This window comes from Mastigoproctus giganteus, chromosome 12 (genome assembly GCF_048544385.1).
Source record: "Mastigoproctus giganteus isolate SK-2022 chromosome 12, ASM4854438v1, whole genome shotgun sequence".
Classification (NCBI taxonomy): domain Eukaryota; kingdom Metazoa; phylum Arthropoda; class Arachnida; order Uropygi; family Thelyphonidae; genus Mastigoproctus; species Mastigoproctus giganteus.
This window is the reverse complement of record NC_143586.1, coordinates 114,851,564-114,872,590: the sequence shown is the minus strand read 5'-3', so window position 1 is coordinate 114,872,590 and position 21,027 is coordinate 114,851,564. Positions and strand designations below refer to the sequence as shown.

Below are 21,027 nucleotides of genomic sequence, written 5' to 3'. Positions count from 1 at the left end.
AAAATTATTTTTTGCATACATTTTCTTTGTGACCATATCATAGGAACCAATCAAATTGGTCAGACAAGACTTCCCCTTGAAAAACCCATGCTATGTCTGAATTATTACTGCTGTCTTGTCTAGATGATCCTGCAATGCTTCTTTAACCAGTGACTCCATTATTTTTCATGGAACAGAGTCAAACTAACAGGTTTATAATTTCTTGGGTCACCCTTTTTTCCCCTTTGTGAATTAGAGATACATATGCACAACTCCAGTCCGTGGGGACTTCCCCAGAGTCCAAGGATGCTCACATAATTATGGCTAAGGGTTTGCTTACTTCCTTTGCTGCCTCCTTTAATATAACTGGATAGCTCCCATCCACTCCAGGTGCCTTTCTTATGTTTAACATCAACAATTTCTCCTCCACTTTGCTCTCAGTTATTACAAAATCAGTTAACTCTGTTAGAATTTGAAAAACATCTGGCCGTCTCCTCCTTGAATAACTCCTGATATCCTCATGTATGAATGTAGGTGCAAAATACGCATTTAGTTTGGCAGCTCTCTGAGAATGATGATCTACAGTCAAACCATTGATATCAAGTGGACCAATCTGATTCATCCCTTTGCTTTTAGAGTTTATATAAGTAAAGAAGTCTTTGCTGTTTTTCTTTGCATCCTTTGCCAAAGATTTTTCATAATATGTCTTCGCTTGCCTAACCTCCTTTGTGACTTGATTACAGACTAGCTTGTATTTACCATAGGCTTCTGTGTTGCCCGACAATTTATGTGCATCCTATGCATTTTCTTCTCTGCCACAAGTCTCATTAAGGCTTACTAGGCCTAGTGAGCCTCACTAGGCCTGAACCTAGTGCAGTATTTCTTAGTTGGAACAAAGATGCCTCCGTAGCCAGGTGGGAAGGAGCAGCAGTGCATAGCACACGCTTCTTGATTAGACCGGGGTTCGAGCCCGTCACCACCATTTGGTGGTGACGGGCTCGAACCCCGGTCTAATCAAGTTTGCCATGCTTACCCCGGTCTAATCAAGTTTGCCATGCTTACCCCGGTCTAATCAAGTTTGCCATGCTTACCCCGGTCTAATCAAGTTTGCCATGCTTACCCCGGTCTAATCAAGTTTGCCATGCTTACCTGTCAATCAATATATCCTTCTCGATTTCGGCTCCAGACCGATAACACCTACTGCCTGTTTACCGAGCGGGCAGCACTAGTCTGGTGTTGGGAAACTAATTTTCTGCGTAAGTTATCCGACATTTCTCGTTTTTCTCGTGTTGTCTTTCTTTACCTTAGCCACAGAATGTTCCAAAGGTTTTTATTTCAAAATTATTACTTTCAAAAGTCTTGCTTAAATTTGTTGCAACAAATTTTTGGTGCCAGTTTTAGACTACATTGTAAAAAATGTGAAGGTTTTTGAGCCAGGATACCAAACGTTTTGCATTCTCTGCCAAAAGTTAACTAGGTGTACCAAGTTGCAGAGCACTACCTCTCACCGTTGTGCAACTAACACTTAAAACTTTGAAAATGTTTTGTGATTTATTCCACATAACACAAGTGCTTCATCTGAAATCTGTTTAAACATCCACACTAAGTTTCAACAAAATTGAAGATGGTCGAGTAGGGACCCCTAGGCCACCTGATACATGCACTTGTTCTTACTCTTAGTTACTCTAACACAGCCCATGTATTTACCCTTGTTTCATGACCCCCATCAGTTCCTGAAATCCCCAGCATCTGGTTTTCCAGGCTGCTGCTCATTCCAATAGAAGCAGTGCAAGAATCATTTCCACCTCTCCTATTAATATATTAGTCTGTGAATCCCTCCAAGCTAGCAGTTTTCTGACCCACCTAACATTGCCTCGATAGCATCAGCAAATATTCTTGCACACTTTCTATTTAAGTGTATCCCCTGTAGAAGCAATCTCTCCTAACAAGCACAGACCATGCTGAAAAAAATTCTGCCCCATGATCCCTGCAGTCTCTCCAAGGTTGAATTTATTGACAAGGCTCTCATCATATACTCCCTCCTATCGTGTCTGTTCAGGGTTGCAGACACTTTCAAATTTAACCTTAACTCGCAACTTTTTTTTTCAGCATTGACCTGTACTTAGTAAATCCACAGATCTCCTACACTTAATGTCAATATTGCCAACGTGTACAACAATATCACCTTTCATGCCCTTAAAAATGATATCTGCTCTACACTGCCATCAACTTTTGCCCCTGGAAGACATACCCTGGTCCTATTCCACCTATCCTTTTTGCACAATATATTTTCCATTTTTGTTTTCACTGACATTAACTATTGGTGACTCAATTGTCATTTCACTTACAATTGAGTCACCAACAATAACTAGCTGCTGTGTTGGCTGGTGCATAAGAGTGTTCTGGTGTTGAGTTGGGCAGCTGAGAACTTGATGGGGCCCCCATTTTAATGCCCTTCGACATGTCTGGAGGCCTCACTTTAGGATGAATCTGCTGGAATGGGCATAGAGAAGGGCAACCAGACTGGTGAAGGGAGCAAAATGGTGCTCTTACCTAGAAAGGTGAGAGCACCTGATTGAGGTTCGAGACTAGTCACCTGTGGGGAGATTTGATTGAGGTGTTTAAAGCCTTGAATGGATTGAGTAAGCAGAATGTTAATGGCAGTCTTCCATTTGCTGAGACTACACACATGAGCAAGCATAAATTCAAGTTGAGGAAGGATGGTTGTAGAATAGATGTGCAGAAGTTAGCCTTCAGCAAGCGGGTGTTGGAACAGGATTCCATCTGTTGTTGCGGACCTATTGTATCATTTATAGGAAGCCCTACATATGCTTTGTCAGGGTATTTTGCTAAATTGATTTCGCCTATAGTGGGCCAGTCCAACTATGTCATAAAAGACAGTAAAGAATTTGTGAATTTTGTGAAAGATTTGATTGTAAATGAAAACGAGAGCATGATTTCTTTTGATGTGGTGTCACTATTCACATGCATTCCAATTAAACATGGAATATATTGTGTTAGAAAATCTTTGAGTAATGATGTCTCTTTGGGTAATAGATCGCTTTTAAATGTAGAGGATATTTGTTCTGGTGTGGAACTTTGTCCGGCCAGCACCACTATGGTGTGCCAAGGTGTTATGTACAAACAGGTTCACGGTACAGCCATGGGATCTCCTATTAGCGCCATTGTGGCCAATCTGGCCATGGAGGAGTTAGAGGACAGGGTTTTTAGTGGATGTCAGTTTCCCATAAAGAAATGGAAAAGGTATATTGATGATACCTTCACCGTGGTCCATAAGGGGAGAGAGGATGATGCACTCCATTGGCTTAATAGCTTCTCCCAATTTATACAATTTACCTCAGAGGTGGAGACAGGAGGTACCCTTCCTTTCTTGGATGTACTGGTCTCTGGGATAGGCCCTAGGCTCAAAACTTCTGTGTTTAAAAAACCTATGTGCAGAGGCCAGTACACCCATTATAGTTCAGCACAAGCTGGGCAGCATAAGAATAGTGTAGTGAAAGCTCTACTAGATAGAGCAGGGTCACACTGCACCACCTCTGAGGACAAAGAATGTGAAATTAGATGAGTCACAGCAGACCTTAGAAAATGCGGATACCCCCAGAGGATCATAGACAGGTTTAGTAACCGTTTGTTCCTGTGGCTACCGCATACATTCCTTACTATCCGGGCATTACCGAGCATCTCGCTAGAGTTCTGCGGGGTTATAAAACACGCTGTGTGCAGCTTCCCGGGTGGAGGTTGCACACAGTGTTGTCTCAGGTAAAAGACCCAATAGCAAAGGACCTGAGTAGTGGAGTAGTATACAGGATAAAATGCCCGGATTGTGGGGAATGTTATGTGGGTGAGACAAAACGACGGCTCAAGGATCGTCTGGGGGAGCATGCAAATGCTATAAAAACCGCTGATTACAATAAGTCTGCTGTGGCCGAACATTTTTGGGAGAAGCAGCATCAAATCTCCCCAGAGGATGCGGTTATCGTGGATCGAGCGCATGGGTTCTGGAACCGTAAATGGCTCGAGAGCCTACGAATCTGTTCATCCGACCACAATATTATGAATAGGGACAGAGGTATGCGTATGCATCCTCTGTTTGAAACTATCATCCTAAGTATGGATGAACGGTTTTGCTTAACACGTTCCCGAGCTATTTCCGCTTCCAGTTCAGACCATGCGCCGACTGCACAAAGTGTATAAGTTCCTTGAGCCTGTTATATATGGATGTGCTGCAGGAAGTTTTGTTACTGCTGAGGAAGGAAGCCGATGTTTCGAAAGCTCCAGAGATTTTTATCGCTTTTAATCCGGTTTATTTTAGTGTATTTTATCACAGTTTTAATGCTTTTTTTTTTTTTTTTTACATGTATATAATCTAATTTAATATAATGCAGTTTTTGTAAATATTTATTTTATTTTAATATGTAAATATTTTAGTTACAGTAAATACTTATTCTTATGTTGGTGTGTGAGCTGATTTAATGCTAAAATATGAATTTGCCCAACCTCAGAGGCCTTTTTCAGGAGAAGTCAGATAGCTTCAAAACAGTGCTATCTGAATGGTGCTGCTCAACTGAAAATAAGTACTGGTACTTTTATTTATCAAATGGGAACCATTATTTATTTGAAGTGTAAGGATGGCAACTCGTGAAGGATTTCACAGTATGAGATGTTACTATAATGATGCTAATGTACAAATTTCAGTTTGTACATTGGCATCATTATTACATTGTTAAAAAAAATCCAACCATGTAGCAGAATGCAAATGTTACAAAATGATGCAATATTTTGTAACATTTGCATTCTCTTACAAAATGATACAAATGCACTAACTAATGTCATAGTTTGAGGCTTTCTGCCCTAAAATATTATTAGTTTTTGACATATGCTTAGATTTCAGCAAATCTTTCTATACTGTTCCACATGGAAGTCTGCTATACAAATTGCTGTAGTGTAGCATTGGGAGCAAGTTACTGCTATGGATAAAGTGCTAGTTGAGTGGGCTCTTAATGGACATGACTCTTCTTGGACTAATGTTATTAGTGGAGTTCACTAGGGCTCAGTGCTGGGCCCCTTATTGTTTTCAATATTTATTAACAGTATTGATGAAGACATATCAAGATTAATGTAAAAGTTTGCAGATAAGAAAATTAGCAGGGTAGTTAATGACAGAAATCAAGGTATGATGTTGCAACAGGACGTAGATAAATTAGCTAGTTGTGCTGAGAAGTGGCAACTGAGGTTTAACATTGAAAAATACAAGGAATTGCATATGGGAAGCAGTTACCCAAGAATATTATACTAATTGGGTGGTACCACGCTCAAGGTGGTGAGAATGAAAGTGACCTAATGGTAATCTGAAATTGTTCTCTGAGCAGTGCAGATAGACTGCTAGGACAGCTCATTGAGTTCTGTCAATTATATACAGGAAATTTGCCAGTAGGGACAAGGGGATGATTATCCTTTGTATAAGGTAATGGTTAGGCTACATCTTGAATAGTGCATACAGGGCTGGAAGCCTCATTTTAAGAAGGATGTAGATGTTTGTTGTAACCCATTCCAATGGTAAGCTCTGTTGGGATGGGTATAGGAACAGCAAACATAATTAGTCAGGAACACAAAAGGGTATTCTTACTGTAAAAGGCATCAATTCTGCATATTGCAGCCCTTGGAATTTAGGTACTTATAAGGAGACCTGATTGAAGTGTTTTGGGCTTTAAATGGATTGAGTAAACTACATGCTGATGGCATCCTTACTTTTTTCTCAGACAACATGCATAAGGGATATAATTTAAATTGGGAAAAAAAAAAAAAAAGGATAGTTGTAGGGTAGATGTGCAGAAATTTGTTTTTAGCCTGAGAGTTGAGTGATTATTGGAAAAAATATCCTTCTAGTGTTTGCAGAAGTAGGCAATTTGAATAAATTTAAAGGATTAGACAAATTATTGGAAGGAATGGACTTTTTTTTTTTTTTTTTTTGCTGATTCTCTATAAACTTGCTTTCTTACATCATTTTACTAATTCTGTGAAGTTAATACAATAAAGAAAAAGGTTGGAGGTATTACCATACATTACTGCTGAACTGTTGTGTCATCACTTTGTCTCAGTTTATGACCCTAACTGGTAGCATTGTGGAGAAGTTGGGATTCTGATCAGGTTGTCTTTAGCATCTGGATGTACAGTATTTGCATAGTATGGCTTTCTGGTGTTTCTCTATTAGCTAAGTGAAAAGTATAGAGAGAGGTCCTTCCCCTTGTGCTTGGCATGCAAGTCAGTCAATTATATAGATCTTCTAAGTAAGGGGGGGAGTGTCTTTTGGATATGGCTTCCTTTGGTTAGCTGTAGCCTGTCTGAATAATCAGTCTTGAATTTGTGACCAACTGGTGCCAGTTGTTTCAATGGATGTAAAGGAAACCTTCTATTAAAGTGATTGGTGATTGGTTTGTGAAAGGCAGGTTCTACTTTGTCATATATGACAGCATTGGGAAAGAAGGGAGGAGGAAATTGCATGCCTTTCTATGTTATTTATTTTTTAAAAAATACATTTTGTGTGAAAAAAAAAATTCTCTACATTTTAAGTTTTTTTTTTTTTTTCCTGACTCTTGACAATCAGCTCTTTCAAATTGATTTGGAATTTCTCATATTGATTTGGATAAGAATATGAGTTAGGCAATTTATTTTTTATGCATAATAATAATTAAGAAGTGCAAATGCCATAGTTGCCTTCTTTCTTCCCTCTCTCTGTATTTAAATATTGACAGCATATTGAGACTGGTGACTTTGCAGATTTGGTCCACTTTCAATGAATTATGATCTCAGCCTAGTACTGCCACTGTGTGAATATAGAAGTTGTGCATCCAAATTTAAAAAGTAAAGGAATATGCAAAATGATACCAGGAAAACTAAGTTACAAAATGTAGAAGCTGGATAATTATAGAAACAGTGTGCATAATTATCCTAGATTATAGGGGTTTAAATTAATTGGTAATTACATGAAAGGAAAGGGTCAGCTATTAGAAAGAACAGATAGCAATAAATTATAAAACCGTTGTACAGTAATAAGTGTTAATTTGTCACTTTAACAGAGATCACATTTGCAGGCCGTTTCCAGCAGTCTTCTGTGATATCTGAACTCATCTATTCAGCATCTAGTTTATTTACTCTTCTGAATGACTCCATTTTGAAGAAAGCTGCTAATATACCTACTCATCTGGTAAGTATTTTTTGGAATAAGTTCTTATATGGTGATTCAACCATCCCAGATAAATTTCTTTATTCTTATTTGTGAAATTTTCTTTAAATCTGATTGTTGTTGTTATTTGGTTTATAGGAGCATTAGCAACTAAGGCCATATTGCCCCGGGGATATGCGGTGGTCATTCCCTGCCCTTTCCACATCCTCTGTATTTTGGTGGTCACTGGCTCGAACCCCAGTCTAATCAAGAAGCGTGTGCTGCTCCTGCCCACCTGGCTACGGAGGCACCTGTAAATCTGATTAGAATGTTTTCACGAAATTTGGTGACCACAGTGCTCTAGTAGCATGTTGATTTTAGCAGTTTGTTTCACAGCTGAAAGTTGTGGATTAGAATCCTTCACAGATGTGTTTGACAGCTGGCATTCACATAAGTGAATGTCACTTTGACTTTTATAACCCCTTGTGCTTGGCATGCAAGTCAGCCATGGATCTTCTAAGTAAGGAGGAAGTGTCTTTGTTTGCCATTTGATACATTAAAATTGGAGCAGAAATAAGCTTATTATAATTGCTATCAGTTTATTAAAAATAATTGGTGTGATTAATTGGGTTTAGATAATAAAATGCTAGTAGGAGTTGTGTATATATTGCCTATTTTTACAAACATTTAATAGCAAATAGTTGGTAAAAATACAGTATATATTATTATTATTGAAAATCCAAAACTCAAGTAATTGATATTCTGCTGCACTTTTTATACAAAATAATTATATATTCTACAAACTGAATTTGGGCAGACTTTATGCTGAAACATGATTGTTTTAATTTTTTTTTTTCAGGTATCAATCATGGTGGTGATCATTTTATTTGTAGATAGTAACTAAACATCAACAATCCAAAGAATATTAGAATAAGGGAAGCAGATTCCCATGTGAAATACAAAATTTTAGTTTATTAAATTGTTTTAAACAGATATCTGTAGGTAAATTCCTCCTCTAGCATTTATGGACATTTAATATTTCCTAATAATGTAATTTAAATTTCCTAATAATAATAAAATAATTTTGATATCATATTCTTGGATTTCAGGAAAGCTTTTGATACTGTTCAAATTGGAGCAGTATCGCATTTAAGGGCTAGTTGCTGCAATGGATAAAAGGATGGTTGAATGGGTTATAAGACAGAGAGTGGTAATCAATGGACACTGCTCTTCGTGGACTAATGTTATTAATGGAGTCCTCCATGGTTTGGTTTCGGGCCCAGTGTTGTTTTCTGTATTTATCAATGATATTGATAAAGTATATCAGGATTAATGTCTAAGTTTGCAGACAATGCAAAGGTTGACAGGGATTTTAATGACAGTAATGATAATATACTACTGCAACAGGATCTAGAAAAGTTGAGCAGATGGGTTGAGGAGGTGGCAACTGAAGTTTAACATTGACAGAATGTATGTAAAGTACTGCATATGGGTAGCAGTAACCCCAGAGTAACGTATCGATTGTGTGGTACTCATTCAGGGTAGTAGAGAATGAAAAGAACTTGGGGTAATTGTGCAGTCAGATATGAAGTTTTGGCCCCGAGTGCCAAGCGAGTGACTATAGCGATTCCTAAGCGATTTTGAAAGCGATTTACTTAAAAGAGCGGTTGATTATAGAATAGTGTTATTTTTCTGAGCTTATTTAATTTTGCGCTTCTGAAGTAAAGAAGTTAGCGCACTTGACAGAAAGGCAAGACACCTTTCTTTTTGTATATAGGAATAACTTATTAACACACTAACAACTAATCTCTTTATCGCTTGGTCACTGGTGGCACCGCTCCTGCCTCCACGTGGCGGGGCTGGAAGTCTGGGAGAAGAAAACCACTCTCCCAGGGTTAAAAGGAGCAGTAATGGAAAACACAAAACAGTCTAGCCATGGATTTACTGATCCAGATGTAGATAGACATGCTCTAGATCATGACTTAAATCCATCCCATGCCAAGAGACAAAAAAAAGAAGGGACAGATCATTCTGCTCCTCTCTTTTTAATATTGCATTCCTCCACAGACCAACCACTTAGTAAGTTATCTCCATTTTTGATTCAGAAATGTCTCGAAAATGTGGCTGGCCCTCCAAAAATGGTTCGTCGATTAAGATCTGGAGATTTATTAGTGGAGATGAACGAACATAGACATGCAGAGAGACTTCTGAAAATTTCTACCTTTGGTGGAATTCCCACAAAGGTTACCCCACATGCCACCTTGAACTCCTCTAAAGGGGTAATATCAGAATGGGATCTCCTAAATGTATCGGAAGATGAACTTGTCCATGAATTAAACAATCAAAATGTAATCCACGCCAAAAGAATTTTGATCAAAAGAGATGGAGAGCTCGTCCCCACTCGGACAGTTATACTGACCTTTAAAACACCAATTCTCCCCACAACTATAAAGGCTGGATACCTCAGATGTCATGTTAGACCATACATTCCCAATCCGGTACGGTGCTTCAAGTGCCAAAAATTTGGTCATTCGCAAACTGTATGCAGAGGTGCAGTCACTTGTGCTGCTTGTGGTTCTAAAGAACACACACATACTGATTGTAACAAGGAAACTCAAAATTGTCCTAATTGCCATGGAAATCATTCTGCCTTCTCTAAGGACTGCGATCAATGGAAACGAGAAAAGAATATCCAGAAATATAAAATAGAGCATAAGGTGTCATACCAAGAGGCAAAAAAACAATTTACAATTCCTGTTAAATCATCTACGTATGCGTCAATTACTCAACGACTATGCTCAGTATCAACTCAAACTGACTGCTCAGTCCCTCCAAATATCTCTATATCTGGTTGGGCTAAATCAGTACTTTCTTCATCAAAGGAAGCCTCTCCCTCCAGTTATGTAACAAAAGAGGTAAATACACCCGTATCAGTTCCTCCAGATAAGAATCCCATACTGCAACAGAAAGAACAAACCAAGAGCACTGAAAGAAGTGATAAATACAAACTCAGATCTGAAACCATGGACATCGATGAAAAAGCAGGCGATGACGATACAATTCTTGAAATTCATCCAGAAGATGACATCGACACAGGCAGACCAGTCTTCTCAAAGAAGGAAAAGGGAAAAATAGACAGGCGTAAACAGACTACTTCACGGATGTTAGCAGACACCAGTTAAAACCAAATAATGACTACAGTTATTCAGTGGAATTGCCGTGGGCTCCGTGCTAATGTAGATGACTTTTACGATCTATTAAATAAATATAAGCCTGTTGCAGTATGCATTCAAGAAACTAATCTCACAAATACAGCATCTATGACAATTAAGCATTATACCATATATAGAAAAGATAGAAGTTCCTCTAATTCAGCTCATGGAGGAGTAGCAGTCATAGTGAACTCTGTAGTTCCCTGTAGACCTATCCCCATACAAACACCTTTAGAGGCAGTTGCAGTTCGTGTCACCATTGGTATAACAGTAACATTAGTTTCGTTGTATCTATCACCAAACCATACATACAGCCTTGATGACTTAGATGATACAGTTAAGCAAATACCTGTTCCCTTCTGTATTATGGGTGACTGGAATGGCCATCACCCCCTATGGGGTTCCCAACATCTTGACTCTAGAGGACAGATGATAGAAAAATTTTTAGATAAACATAATCTAACTATTCTAAACACTGGTGATCACACATACATACACTCTCCATCTGGTTCAAGGTCAGCTATTGATCTTTCAATATGCTCCCCAGCAATATTTCCTATCATAGACTGGACTGTTACTGATAACCCTTGTGGTGGCGATCACTTTCCTATCATCTGTACCTTTAGCTCAAGTTCTCCTCCCCAGAGAGATATTAGGACAACCTGGAAATTTGAAAAGGCTAACTGGACTAAATACCAGGAAATAGCTCGAATAGATACTTCCGTCATTACAACCCTCACAATTGATTCTGCAGTCAGGTATACTACACGAAAAATAATGAAAGCATCGGAGGTAGCTATTCCAAAATCTTCACTCAAAATTAGGCTTCATCCAAAAATGTGGTGGAATGAAGCATGCAACAATGCTAAAAAAGAAAGAAATAAGTACTGGAATCTGTTTCGAAAATGTCCAACCACAGCCAACCTCCTACAGTTTAAGAGAGCCAGAGATAAAGCTCGTCATATAAGACGAGAGAGTAAAAAAGAAGCATGGGCACGTTACGCATCTACCATTAACAGATCCACAGATACTTCTATAATCTGGAAAAAAATTAAACGAATTAATGGCAAATACTCGCAAACAACTTCTCCTATACTACTTGTAAGTGGGAAGGAAATTTCTGAACCTGTAGAGATTGCCAATGTCTTAGGTACTTCATTTGAAACACATTCAGCTGTTGCCACATACGAATCAGCATTTCAATTGCTAAAATCCCGGACAGAAAAATCCAAACTAAAATTTAATACTGCCGTCCCATACTCGTATAATCTACCTCTGACCATGATTGAATTGCGCAGTGCACTTTCTCGATTGAAGAACAGTGCTCCAGGCCCCGATGGAATTTTTTATCCCATGATCTCTCATTTAAGTGAGGATTCGTTAACTGCCCTTTTACAACTGTATAATAGAATTTTCCTAGAGGAGTATTATCCTGCTAGCTGGTGCCATTCTTATGTGCTAGCTTTCCCGAAACCGGGAAAAGACCACACAGATCCCAGAAATTACCGCCCTATTTCTCTAACCAGTTGTCTGGGAAAAACATTGGAAAAAATAGTTAACGCTAGACTGACATGGTTTCTAGAAACGGAAAACATTCTAAGTCCAAACCAGCATGGCTTCCGCAGAAGAAGATCTACACTTGATCTCATTATTAAAGCAGAAACAAATATCCGGAACGCTTTCCTCAGAAATGAGCACCTAGTCATGATATGCGTAGACATAGAGAAAGCCTTCGATACAACTTGGCGATATGGGATTCTTCAAGACTTACATAAATGTGGACTTCGGGGTCATCTGCCAATATTCATTAAGAACTTTCTAGGGAATAGATCCTTTCAGGTCAGATTCCGCTCTTCATTGTCTCGAGCATATGTACAAGAAGAGGGAGTTCCCCAAGGTTCAGTGTTGAGCGCCACACTCTTTGCAATTAGGATTGATGCCATAACCAAGTGCATACCTAACACAGTTGACGCATACTTGTATGCTGACGATCTTGCCATCTCATGTCACTCTCAAAATATGCGACTAATTGAAAGACAACTACAAGGTACCATTAACAAAATAGTCTCTTGGGCCAAAAACAATGGATATCGACTTTCTAAACTAAAAACAACTGCCGTACACTTCTGTCGCAAACGCTCTTTACATCCTGATCCAGACCTAAAGTTAGATTCTCATCGTATTACTTTCCAGCCTAGTATTAGATTCCTTGGTGTAATATTTGACAAAAAATTAAACTTCCTGGAACATATAAAGCATATTCGTACAAGTTGTCTTAGAAAACTAAATCTTCTCAGAGTAATTTCTTCTATGTCATGGGGCGCAGATCGCTACATGTTACTACAGTTATATCGCTCGCTGATTAGATCCAGGTTAGACTATGGGTCTCCTGCATATGACTCAGCCAGACCGAGTGCATTGAAATGGCTCGATCCCGTACATCATAGTGCCCTACGAGTTGCACTGGGGGCTTTCCGTACTTCACCAATCTTAAGCCTATATACCGAAGCCTATGAGCCACCGCTACATCTTCGACGACAAGTTCTGTTACTAAATTACGCAGCCAAAATCAGCAGTCTTCCACATCATCCCATATGGCAATATCTATTTATACCCAAATGGAGTAAACTTTATGAAAATAAACCACGGCTCAATAAACCATCTGGCATTAGGCTTCAAGCTCTTATCACAAGCTGGGACCTGAATTTTACTAACATTCTTCAGGATACTAGCATGGAAATACAGTCATGGCAAATGCCCCCGATACATATTGATAGACATTTTCAGCAATGGGGAAAGAATAACCTTCCAGATTCCAACATAAGACAAATTCATAAGACCCACTCCGCTGAGTTTAGCACTTTCATTCAAATATATACAGATGGATCCAAAATTGGTAGTAAAGTTGGTACTGCTGTAGTATTACCAAATATCACCATCTCCAGACAGCTTCCGTCTGAATGCAGTACTTATACCTCAGAACTATACGGCATTGTTCTAGCTCTAGAGAATATCAAAGAAGAGTTGTATACCAAATCCATCATATATACGGACTCATTGAGTGCTGTGAATTCTCTACAGCGTCAATTCTTCCCTAGTCATCCGCTGGTACAAAAAATTTGGGCACAGCTACAAGAACTTCACGGACATGGACAGCTAGTAATATTTTGTTGGATCCCTGGACACGCTGGAATACTAGGAAACGAGCAGGCAGATTTAGCTGCTAAATATGCTACAAATGTGATACCATCTAATTTCAGGACTCCTTATATTGACCATAAATCCATTATCAAACAGATGTATAAACAACAGTGGACACGCACGTGGCAAAGTCAAGCAAATAATAAACTTCTTGAAATCAAGAGAGAACCCAAGCAATGGCAATCCAGTCTGAGACGAAACAGAAAAGAAGAAACCATCCTAGCCAGATTACGCATTGGTCATACATTCCTCACTCATAGCTACCTACTAACAAAAAATGATCCTCCGCAATGCAGCAACTGCTTATGTTTATTAACAGTAAAACATATCATCCTGGAATGCCCGCTATATCTGCAAGAATGGAAATCTGCTTTCTTCTCTCATTTTCATAACTCCAGCCAGTTATCATTACAGAATGTTCTAGGAGATCGTGAGGACATGAATGACATTTTTCTCTTTCTAAAATTGATAAATAAATATCACAATATATGAACCATATCACGTGTAAGATAAACTAAGAAGATATTAGACAGTAATCAGTGCATTATAGCCTAAGTTGCTGATGCACCAACAAATTTAACAACAACAACAACAACATATGAAGTTTTTTAAGCAGTGCAGACAGGCTGCAAGAGTAGCTCATGGTATCTTGTCGTTAATATACAGAAATTTTGCTAGCAAGGATAAGGAGGTGATTGTCCCCCTTGTGTAAGGCACTGGTCAGGCCCCACCTTGAGTACTGCATACAAATCTGAGGCCTTATTTTAAGAAGAATGTACAGCTGCTGGAATGAGTACAGAGAAGGACAACAAGATTGGTGAGTGGAACAAAGGGTTGCTCTTACCAAGAAAGACTTAAGTTCTGCAGATTGCATCATCTGGAGACTAGGCACCTGCGAGGTGATCTAATTGTGTACAAGGCCTTGAATGGTTTGAGCAAGCTCAAAGCTGATGGAATTCTTCCTCTTGCTCAGATTACTCACCCGAGGGGACATAAATTCAAATTGAGGAAACACAATTGTAGAATAGATGTGTGGAAATTTGCCTTTAGCCAGCAGGTAGTTGATAGTTGGAACAGACTTCCATCTGTTGTAGTGGAGGTTGAAAACTTTAAGTTCAAGGCAGAACTATGATTTAATATTCAGCAGGAATCAAACAAAAAATGGGGATGAATAATATCGAGCCAAAAATAGGGATGAATAATATCGAGCCAAAAATGTTGATGAATAATACAACTATAAGTGTCCCTCTTCAGTGGCTATCAGGGTGAAGGACTCACATCTGCTCTGCCCTCCACTAATGTATTTCTCTATGATCCTCTGGGGGTAGCCACACTTTAAAAGATCCGCCGTAACACACTCATACTCTATTTTCCTGTCCTCTGAGGTACTACAATGCGATTTTGCCCCATCTACTAGTGCTCTTATCACACTGTTCCTGTGATGGTTGGCCTGAGCTGAGTTGTAATGTGAGTTGTACTTTTGTTTTCAAACACTGGCCTTCTCTACAGATCAACACATCCAGGAACAGCAAACGACGCGACGTCTCTGTTTACATGCATTCCAATTGACCATGGGGTATGTTGTGCGTACATGGCCTTACAGAGAGACACCACCTTGAACAGTAGGACAATTAAGCCTAGAGGATATATGTAAGGGCATAGAGTTGTCTTTCAAGCACCACTATGGTGTTCTGTAACACCATGTACAAGCAGGTTAACGGTGCAGCCGGGCTCCCCCATCAGTGCGATTATAACTAATTTAGCTATGGAGGAGCTCGAGGCTAGATTATTCAATGATATGGTTCTCCCTATGCGTCCATGGAAAAGATACGTTGATGATACGTTTCAATTATTCGGAAGGGGAGTGAAGATGAGACGTTGAATTTTCTTGACAGCTTCTCCCCGTTCATACAATTCACCTCTGAGGTAGAAGGAGGGGTTTTGCCGTTCCTGGATGTGTTGATCTGTAGAGAAGGCCAGTGTTTGAAAACAAAAGTGTTTAGAAAACCTATGTGCAAAGGCCAATACTCACATTACAACTCAGCTCAAGCCAACCATCACAGGAACAGTGTGTGATAAGAGCACTAGTAGATGGGGCAAAATCGCATTGTAGTACCTCAGAGGACAGGAAAATAGAGTATGAGTGTGTTACGGCGGATCTTTTAAAGTGTGGCTACCCCCAGAGGATCATAGAGAAATACATTAGTGGAGGGCAGAGCAGATGTGAGTCCTTCACCCTGATAGCCACCGCATACATTCCTTACTATCCCAGTTTAACCAAGCGTATGGCTCGTATACTAAGGAATTAGAAGACATGCTGTGTGCAGCTCCCAGGTTAGAAGCTGCACACAGTCGTGTCACAGGTGAAAGACGCCATCTCACACAAAAATATAAGTGGGGTCGTATATAGCATCAAGTGCCCGGAGTGTTGGAAATGTTATGTGGGGGAAACAAAACGGCGCCTCAAAGATCATCTGGGGGAGCACACAAATGCAATAAGAAATGAGGATTATGGTAAATCCGCCATAGCTGAACATTTTTGGGAGAAGCAACATCATATCTCCCAGGACGAAGCAGTCATCACTGATCGGGCGCATAGATTTTGGGACCGCAAGTGACTCGAGAGCCTACGAATTAGTTCTGTTGAGAATAATATAAATAGAGACGGGTACACGCATTCATCCCCTCTTTGAGGCGGTAATCCTTGGAGGGGATGAACGTTTTCGCCTGGAACGGTCCCGAGTGGCTTCCGGTTCCAACATGTACACACGTTTACGTGAGACGCACCGTGAACCTGCTGGTATTTAATGAGGCACCACAGAATAGAAGTGCACTGTTGAGGAAGAAGGCAGAAGCCTTTGAAAGCTTCAGTTATTTTAGTGCTTTTAATCTAGTATATTTTATTGCATTTTAATTCAGTATTTTATTATCATTTTATTTGTACATTCAGTGTAAACTACATTTGTTTTATCCTATCTTAATTCAGTATTTTATTATCAGTAACATTTTATTTGTATAATCACACTTATTTTGTTTTGTTTGATCTACTGTAAATTTATTGTAAATTTAAATATAAAGCTTTTTAAGATTTTGGTTTTCGTTTTTACTTCAATGGTTGGTGAGAAACGCTAAAAATCATAATACTCCCACAATTTATCAAAACTCGAAATTGTATTTAAAAATTCATCTTTGAGATTAAAAAAAATTTTTTTTTTTTTTTTAAATAATAATTAGCTACATTACATTACCATAATTTAGTAAAAAGCTTTCGATGAATCTATCAAAATAGATTTGCATAGCTGCCAAATTGCTGTATTTATCATGGAGAATTCATCTTTTTTGCTCAATTTGACCCTTCCTCAGCTCACTGTTGTACTCCTCCCATCTAATTATTATCCCATTTATATATCCCAAATTAATATTTCTAAAGTAAACTATCTTGAAACCTTCCATCTGATTAATCATCGTCAACATGGATTCGAGCAGTGTCGATCCACCAATGGATATTTATGTTACCCATCTATGGACAAATTTAATGAAAACATTTGGTAAAATTCAAGCAGTTGCTCTTGACATTTCAAAGGGTTTTGATCATGTTTGTCATTTTTCTTATACCTCTTGACATAGTGACCTAACTAATTAGGTCACTGAAAGTTAAAATTTTTTTTATAAATGACATGGTCTTGGTGCATTATAGCCTTAGTAGCTAATGCGCCAATAAAATCAAAACAAACAAACATGTTTGTCATAAGTCTACTAAATAAGCTTCAATCTTTTGTCGACTTTTTTTTTTTTTTTTTTTTTTGTAATGGACATCCAGTTTCCTCTCTAACTTAACTGCTCACTCATTGGTAGATAGCTTTCTGTCTTCTATCTTCTCCGCTAATGCTGGTCTTCCTCAAGGTTTAGTTCTTTCTCTCACTCTTTTCCTCTTGTATATTAATAGCCTTCTTCCATTGACTGGAAATCCTATCCATTGTTTTGTTGATGATAGCACATTGCATTCAAGTTTGAAACCCTGCCCTACACAAACAACTTCAGCTATCTTAATATCCACTATCAATTCCTTAAATGCTGATCTCCAGGTAATTCTCCATTGGGGTAAAGACATCTTTGTTAATTTTAACCCTTCCAAAACTTATTCTTGTCTTATATCTTGAACAAAAGATTCTTCTGCTCCTACGCTTATTTTCAACGACACTCAGCTTGCTAGACAAGATAACATATCCAGTCCTGTTCTTCCCAGGACCTATCGAATGGGTGCACAGCCCGGTGAATTTAACTGACTGCCCGGTTAAAATTTAAGTGATTCTTGTGGTATTGTATGGTACTGCCCACTAATTTCAATCAATATTAATTCGAACATACTCTGTGAAGTATTACATTTCCCCACCCGGCTACTTCATAACGCCTGGCTGGAAAAATTTTCTGTGAGAACACTGCATATCTATTAGAGATTACTCTAACTTCTAATGTCTCTGTCTCTTAGCATAAGCACATCACAAATATTGCTTCCTCTCCATTTGAAAAACTGGGTTTTCTCTTTTGCTCTTGGTGTTACTTTTCTTCTAAGTGGCTACTCACTCTGTACAAATCCCAGTTCTGCCCTACAAGGAGGTAAGCAAACCCTTAGCCATAATTATGAGAGCTTCCTTGGACTCAGGGGAGGTACCCATTGACTGGAGATGTGCAAATGTGACCCCAATTCACAAAGGGGGATCAAAGGCTGACACAAGTAATTATAGACCTGTGAGTTTAACTTCTGTTCCCGGAAAATTAATGGAGGCACTGGTGAAAGAAGCACTGCAGGATCATCTAGACAAGACTTCAGTTATAGCTAGGACACAGCATGGTTTTGTTAAGGGGAAGTCTTGCCTGACCAATTTGATTGGATACTATGATGCAGTCACAAAAGAACTGGATGCAGGGAATAACTTTGATATTATATACTTGGATCTTAGAAAGGCTTTTGATACTGTTGCACATGGAAGACTGCTGCACAAATTGGAGCAGTGTGGCATTGGAGGCAAGTTGCTGCTATGGATAAAGGGGTGGTTGAGGGGGAGAAGACAGAGAGTGGTAATCAATGGACACTGCTCATCGTGGACTAATGTTATTAGTGGAGTCCCTCAGGGTTCAGTATTGGGGCCTTTATTGTTTTCTGTATTTATAAATGATATTGATGATGGTATATCAGGCTTAATGTCCAAGTTTGCAGACGATACGAAGGTTGGCAGGGTTGTCAAGGACACTACTGACACTATGCTGCTGCAACAGGATTTGGAAAGGTTGAGCAGATGGGCTTCGAGGTGGCAAATGAAGTTTAACATTGACAAATGTAAAGTACTACATATGGGAAACAGCAACCCCAGAGCAACGTATCAACTCTGTGGTACTACACTGACAGTGGTAGAGAATGAAAGGGACCTGGGGGTGGTGGTGCAGGCAGATATGAAGTTCTCTGAGCAGTGCAGACGAGCTGCAAGAGTAGCTCATGGTGTATTGTCAATGATATATAGGAATTTTTCTAGCAGGGATAAGGAGGTGATTATTCCCTTGTATAAGGCAATGGTCAGGCCACACCTAGAGTACTGTATACAGGCCTGGAGGCCTCATTTCAGGAAGGATGTAGAGCTGCTGGAACGAGTACAGAGAAGGGCAACTAGATTGGTGAATGGGACAAAGGGGTTCTCTTACGAAGAAAGGCTTAAGTTTTGCAAATTACAGTGTCTGGAAACTAGGCACCAGCGGGGTGATCTGATAGAGGTGTACAAAGCCTTGAATGGTTTGAGCATGCTCAATGCTGATGGGATTCTTCCTCTAGCTCAGAAAAATCACCTGAGAGGGCATAAATTCAAATTGAGGAAAGACAGATGTAGGATAGATGTGCGGAAATTTGCCTTTCGCCAGCGGGTGGTTGGTGGGTGGAACAGACTTCCATCCCTTGTCGTGGAAGTTGATAGCCTAAATAAGTTTAAGGCTCAGCTGGACAGGTATTTCGAACGAACAGAGGGGTGAAGTGGAAGTGGTTATTTTTATTTATTTATGTTACTTTTTTTTTTTTTTTTTTTTTTTTTGGCTGATGCTGCATAAGCTTGCTTTCTTGCATCAAATGCCTCTACTAATGCTAATGCTAATGCTAATGCTACTGTGGAATATTGTTCCCACATCTGGGGCAGTGCTCCCATAACCTGTTTCAGGCTTCTAGTCTCCATTCAAAAGACTTCAGTTGGGTTAATTAATGACCCAGCTCTTACAAAGTATCTACACTCTGGGTCTCCTAGACATTGTTTCTGCTGCATGCATTTTCTATTAGATACTTCCATGGGTGTTATTCTTTGGAATTGGCTTCTATAATTCCCCCTCTCTCTCTTCCAAACCAGTTCAAATACATGCCACAACTAGTTAATATCCACTTATCATCCAACTTCAAACTCACAGAACCAACTTTTCTTCTTCCTTATTTATTCCTTCAACTTCTGTTAAATATCTTCTTTCATCTTCTCAATCTTTAACCCACACATAGTATTAAGTATATAGGTTCTAATACATTAATAATGTTGGGTTTTCATAAAATAAAACTAAAATTGGTATCTCTGAATTTTTCCTGTCTTTTTTGCAAAAACACCATTTTATCCATCTTTTTCTTTTTACAAAAAATAGTAAAATTGCATTTTACTATTTTTTGTGTGAAAAAAAAAAAAAAAAAAGTAATAAATTACAAAATTAGTAATAAATTTTATAAATAAATCTTGAAAAAAATTATAAATCTTAATTTCTAAAAAAAATTGTGAATTTCTTTTAAAGATAGTTTGCTATAATTGTTCATTTAGCCATTAAACATTTAGTAAAACAAAAAAGAGTAAATTCTGCAGGTTGTCATTTCCATGCAATGCATACGTTACAGCTGAGGGATGATACCCTTTCTCAATTTAGAAAGCAATAAAGATTAAAAAAAGAATTTGAAGTTTACTAAATACTAATATAATTAAAGATTTATTTTCAAAGAAAATAAATTACACCTCTTAAACTCCTAACTTGTGTTGCTAATGGAATCTAGAAATATGAGCTGAAATACTGTCCTGCCATGTGATTAAATTAGTAAAGGCCACCTTCATTATCAATCACAATTACAAAAGACCAACGAGAAACAAGTGCAAAGTTAAAACGTCATGAATGTCAAAACAAGTTGACTCGGTAAAATTTTAATATAAACTGATATATACATTGGTTAAAAAGAAAAAATTTAGTGCAAGTTTACATGTACCATCAAGGTGATTTGTGTGCTGATATGATCCAGTGGAGTGTTACAACTTCAGTTATTAAATATATTCATAGCAGAAGCTATATGACTTTGTAGCCGACCGGGCTAGCCAGGTGGGTAAAGTGCCTGGCTGGCAACCCAAAGGTCGCGGGTTCGAATCCCGCCTCGGGCTTGGATCAGAGTACTGC

At 38.7% G+C, this 21,027-nt stretch overlaps 1 protein-coding gene across 2 annotated transcripts in view; it reads left to right on the top strand.

Moving 5' to 3' along the window:
- Pex16 (peroxisomal biogenesis factor 16) overlaps positions 1-21,027 on the top strand; it is a 275,960-nt gene that overhangs the window by 42,017 nt on the left and 212,916 nt on the right. The window contains exon 2 of one of the 2 annotated variants that reach the window (XM_090386046.1): positions 7,092-7,204. The exons of the other annotated variant lie outside the window; for it this stretch is intronic. Within the exon in view, the coding sequence (XP_090242172.1) occupies positions 7,092-7,204 (113 nt within the window). The remainder of the gene's footprint in view (positions 1-7,091; positions 7,205-21,027) is intronic. 2 annotated transcript variants of the gene reach the window in all.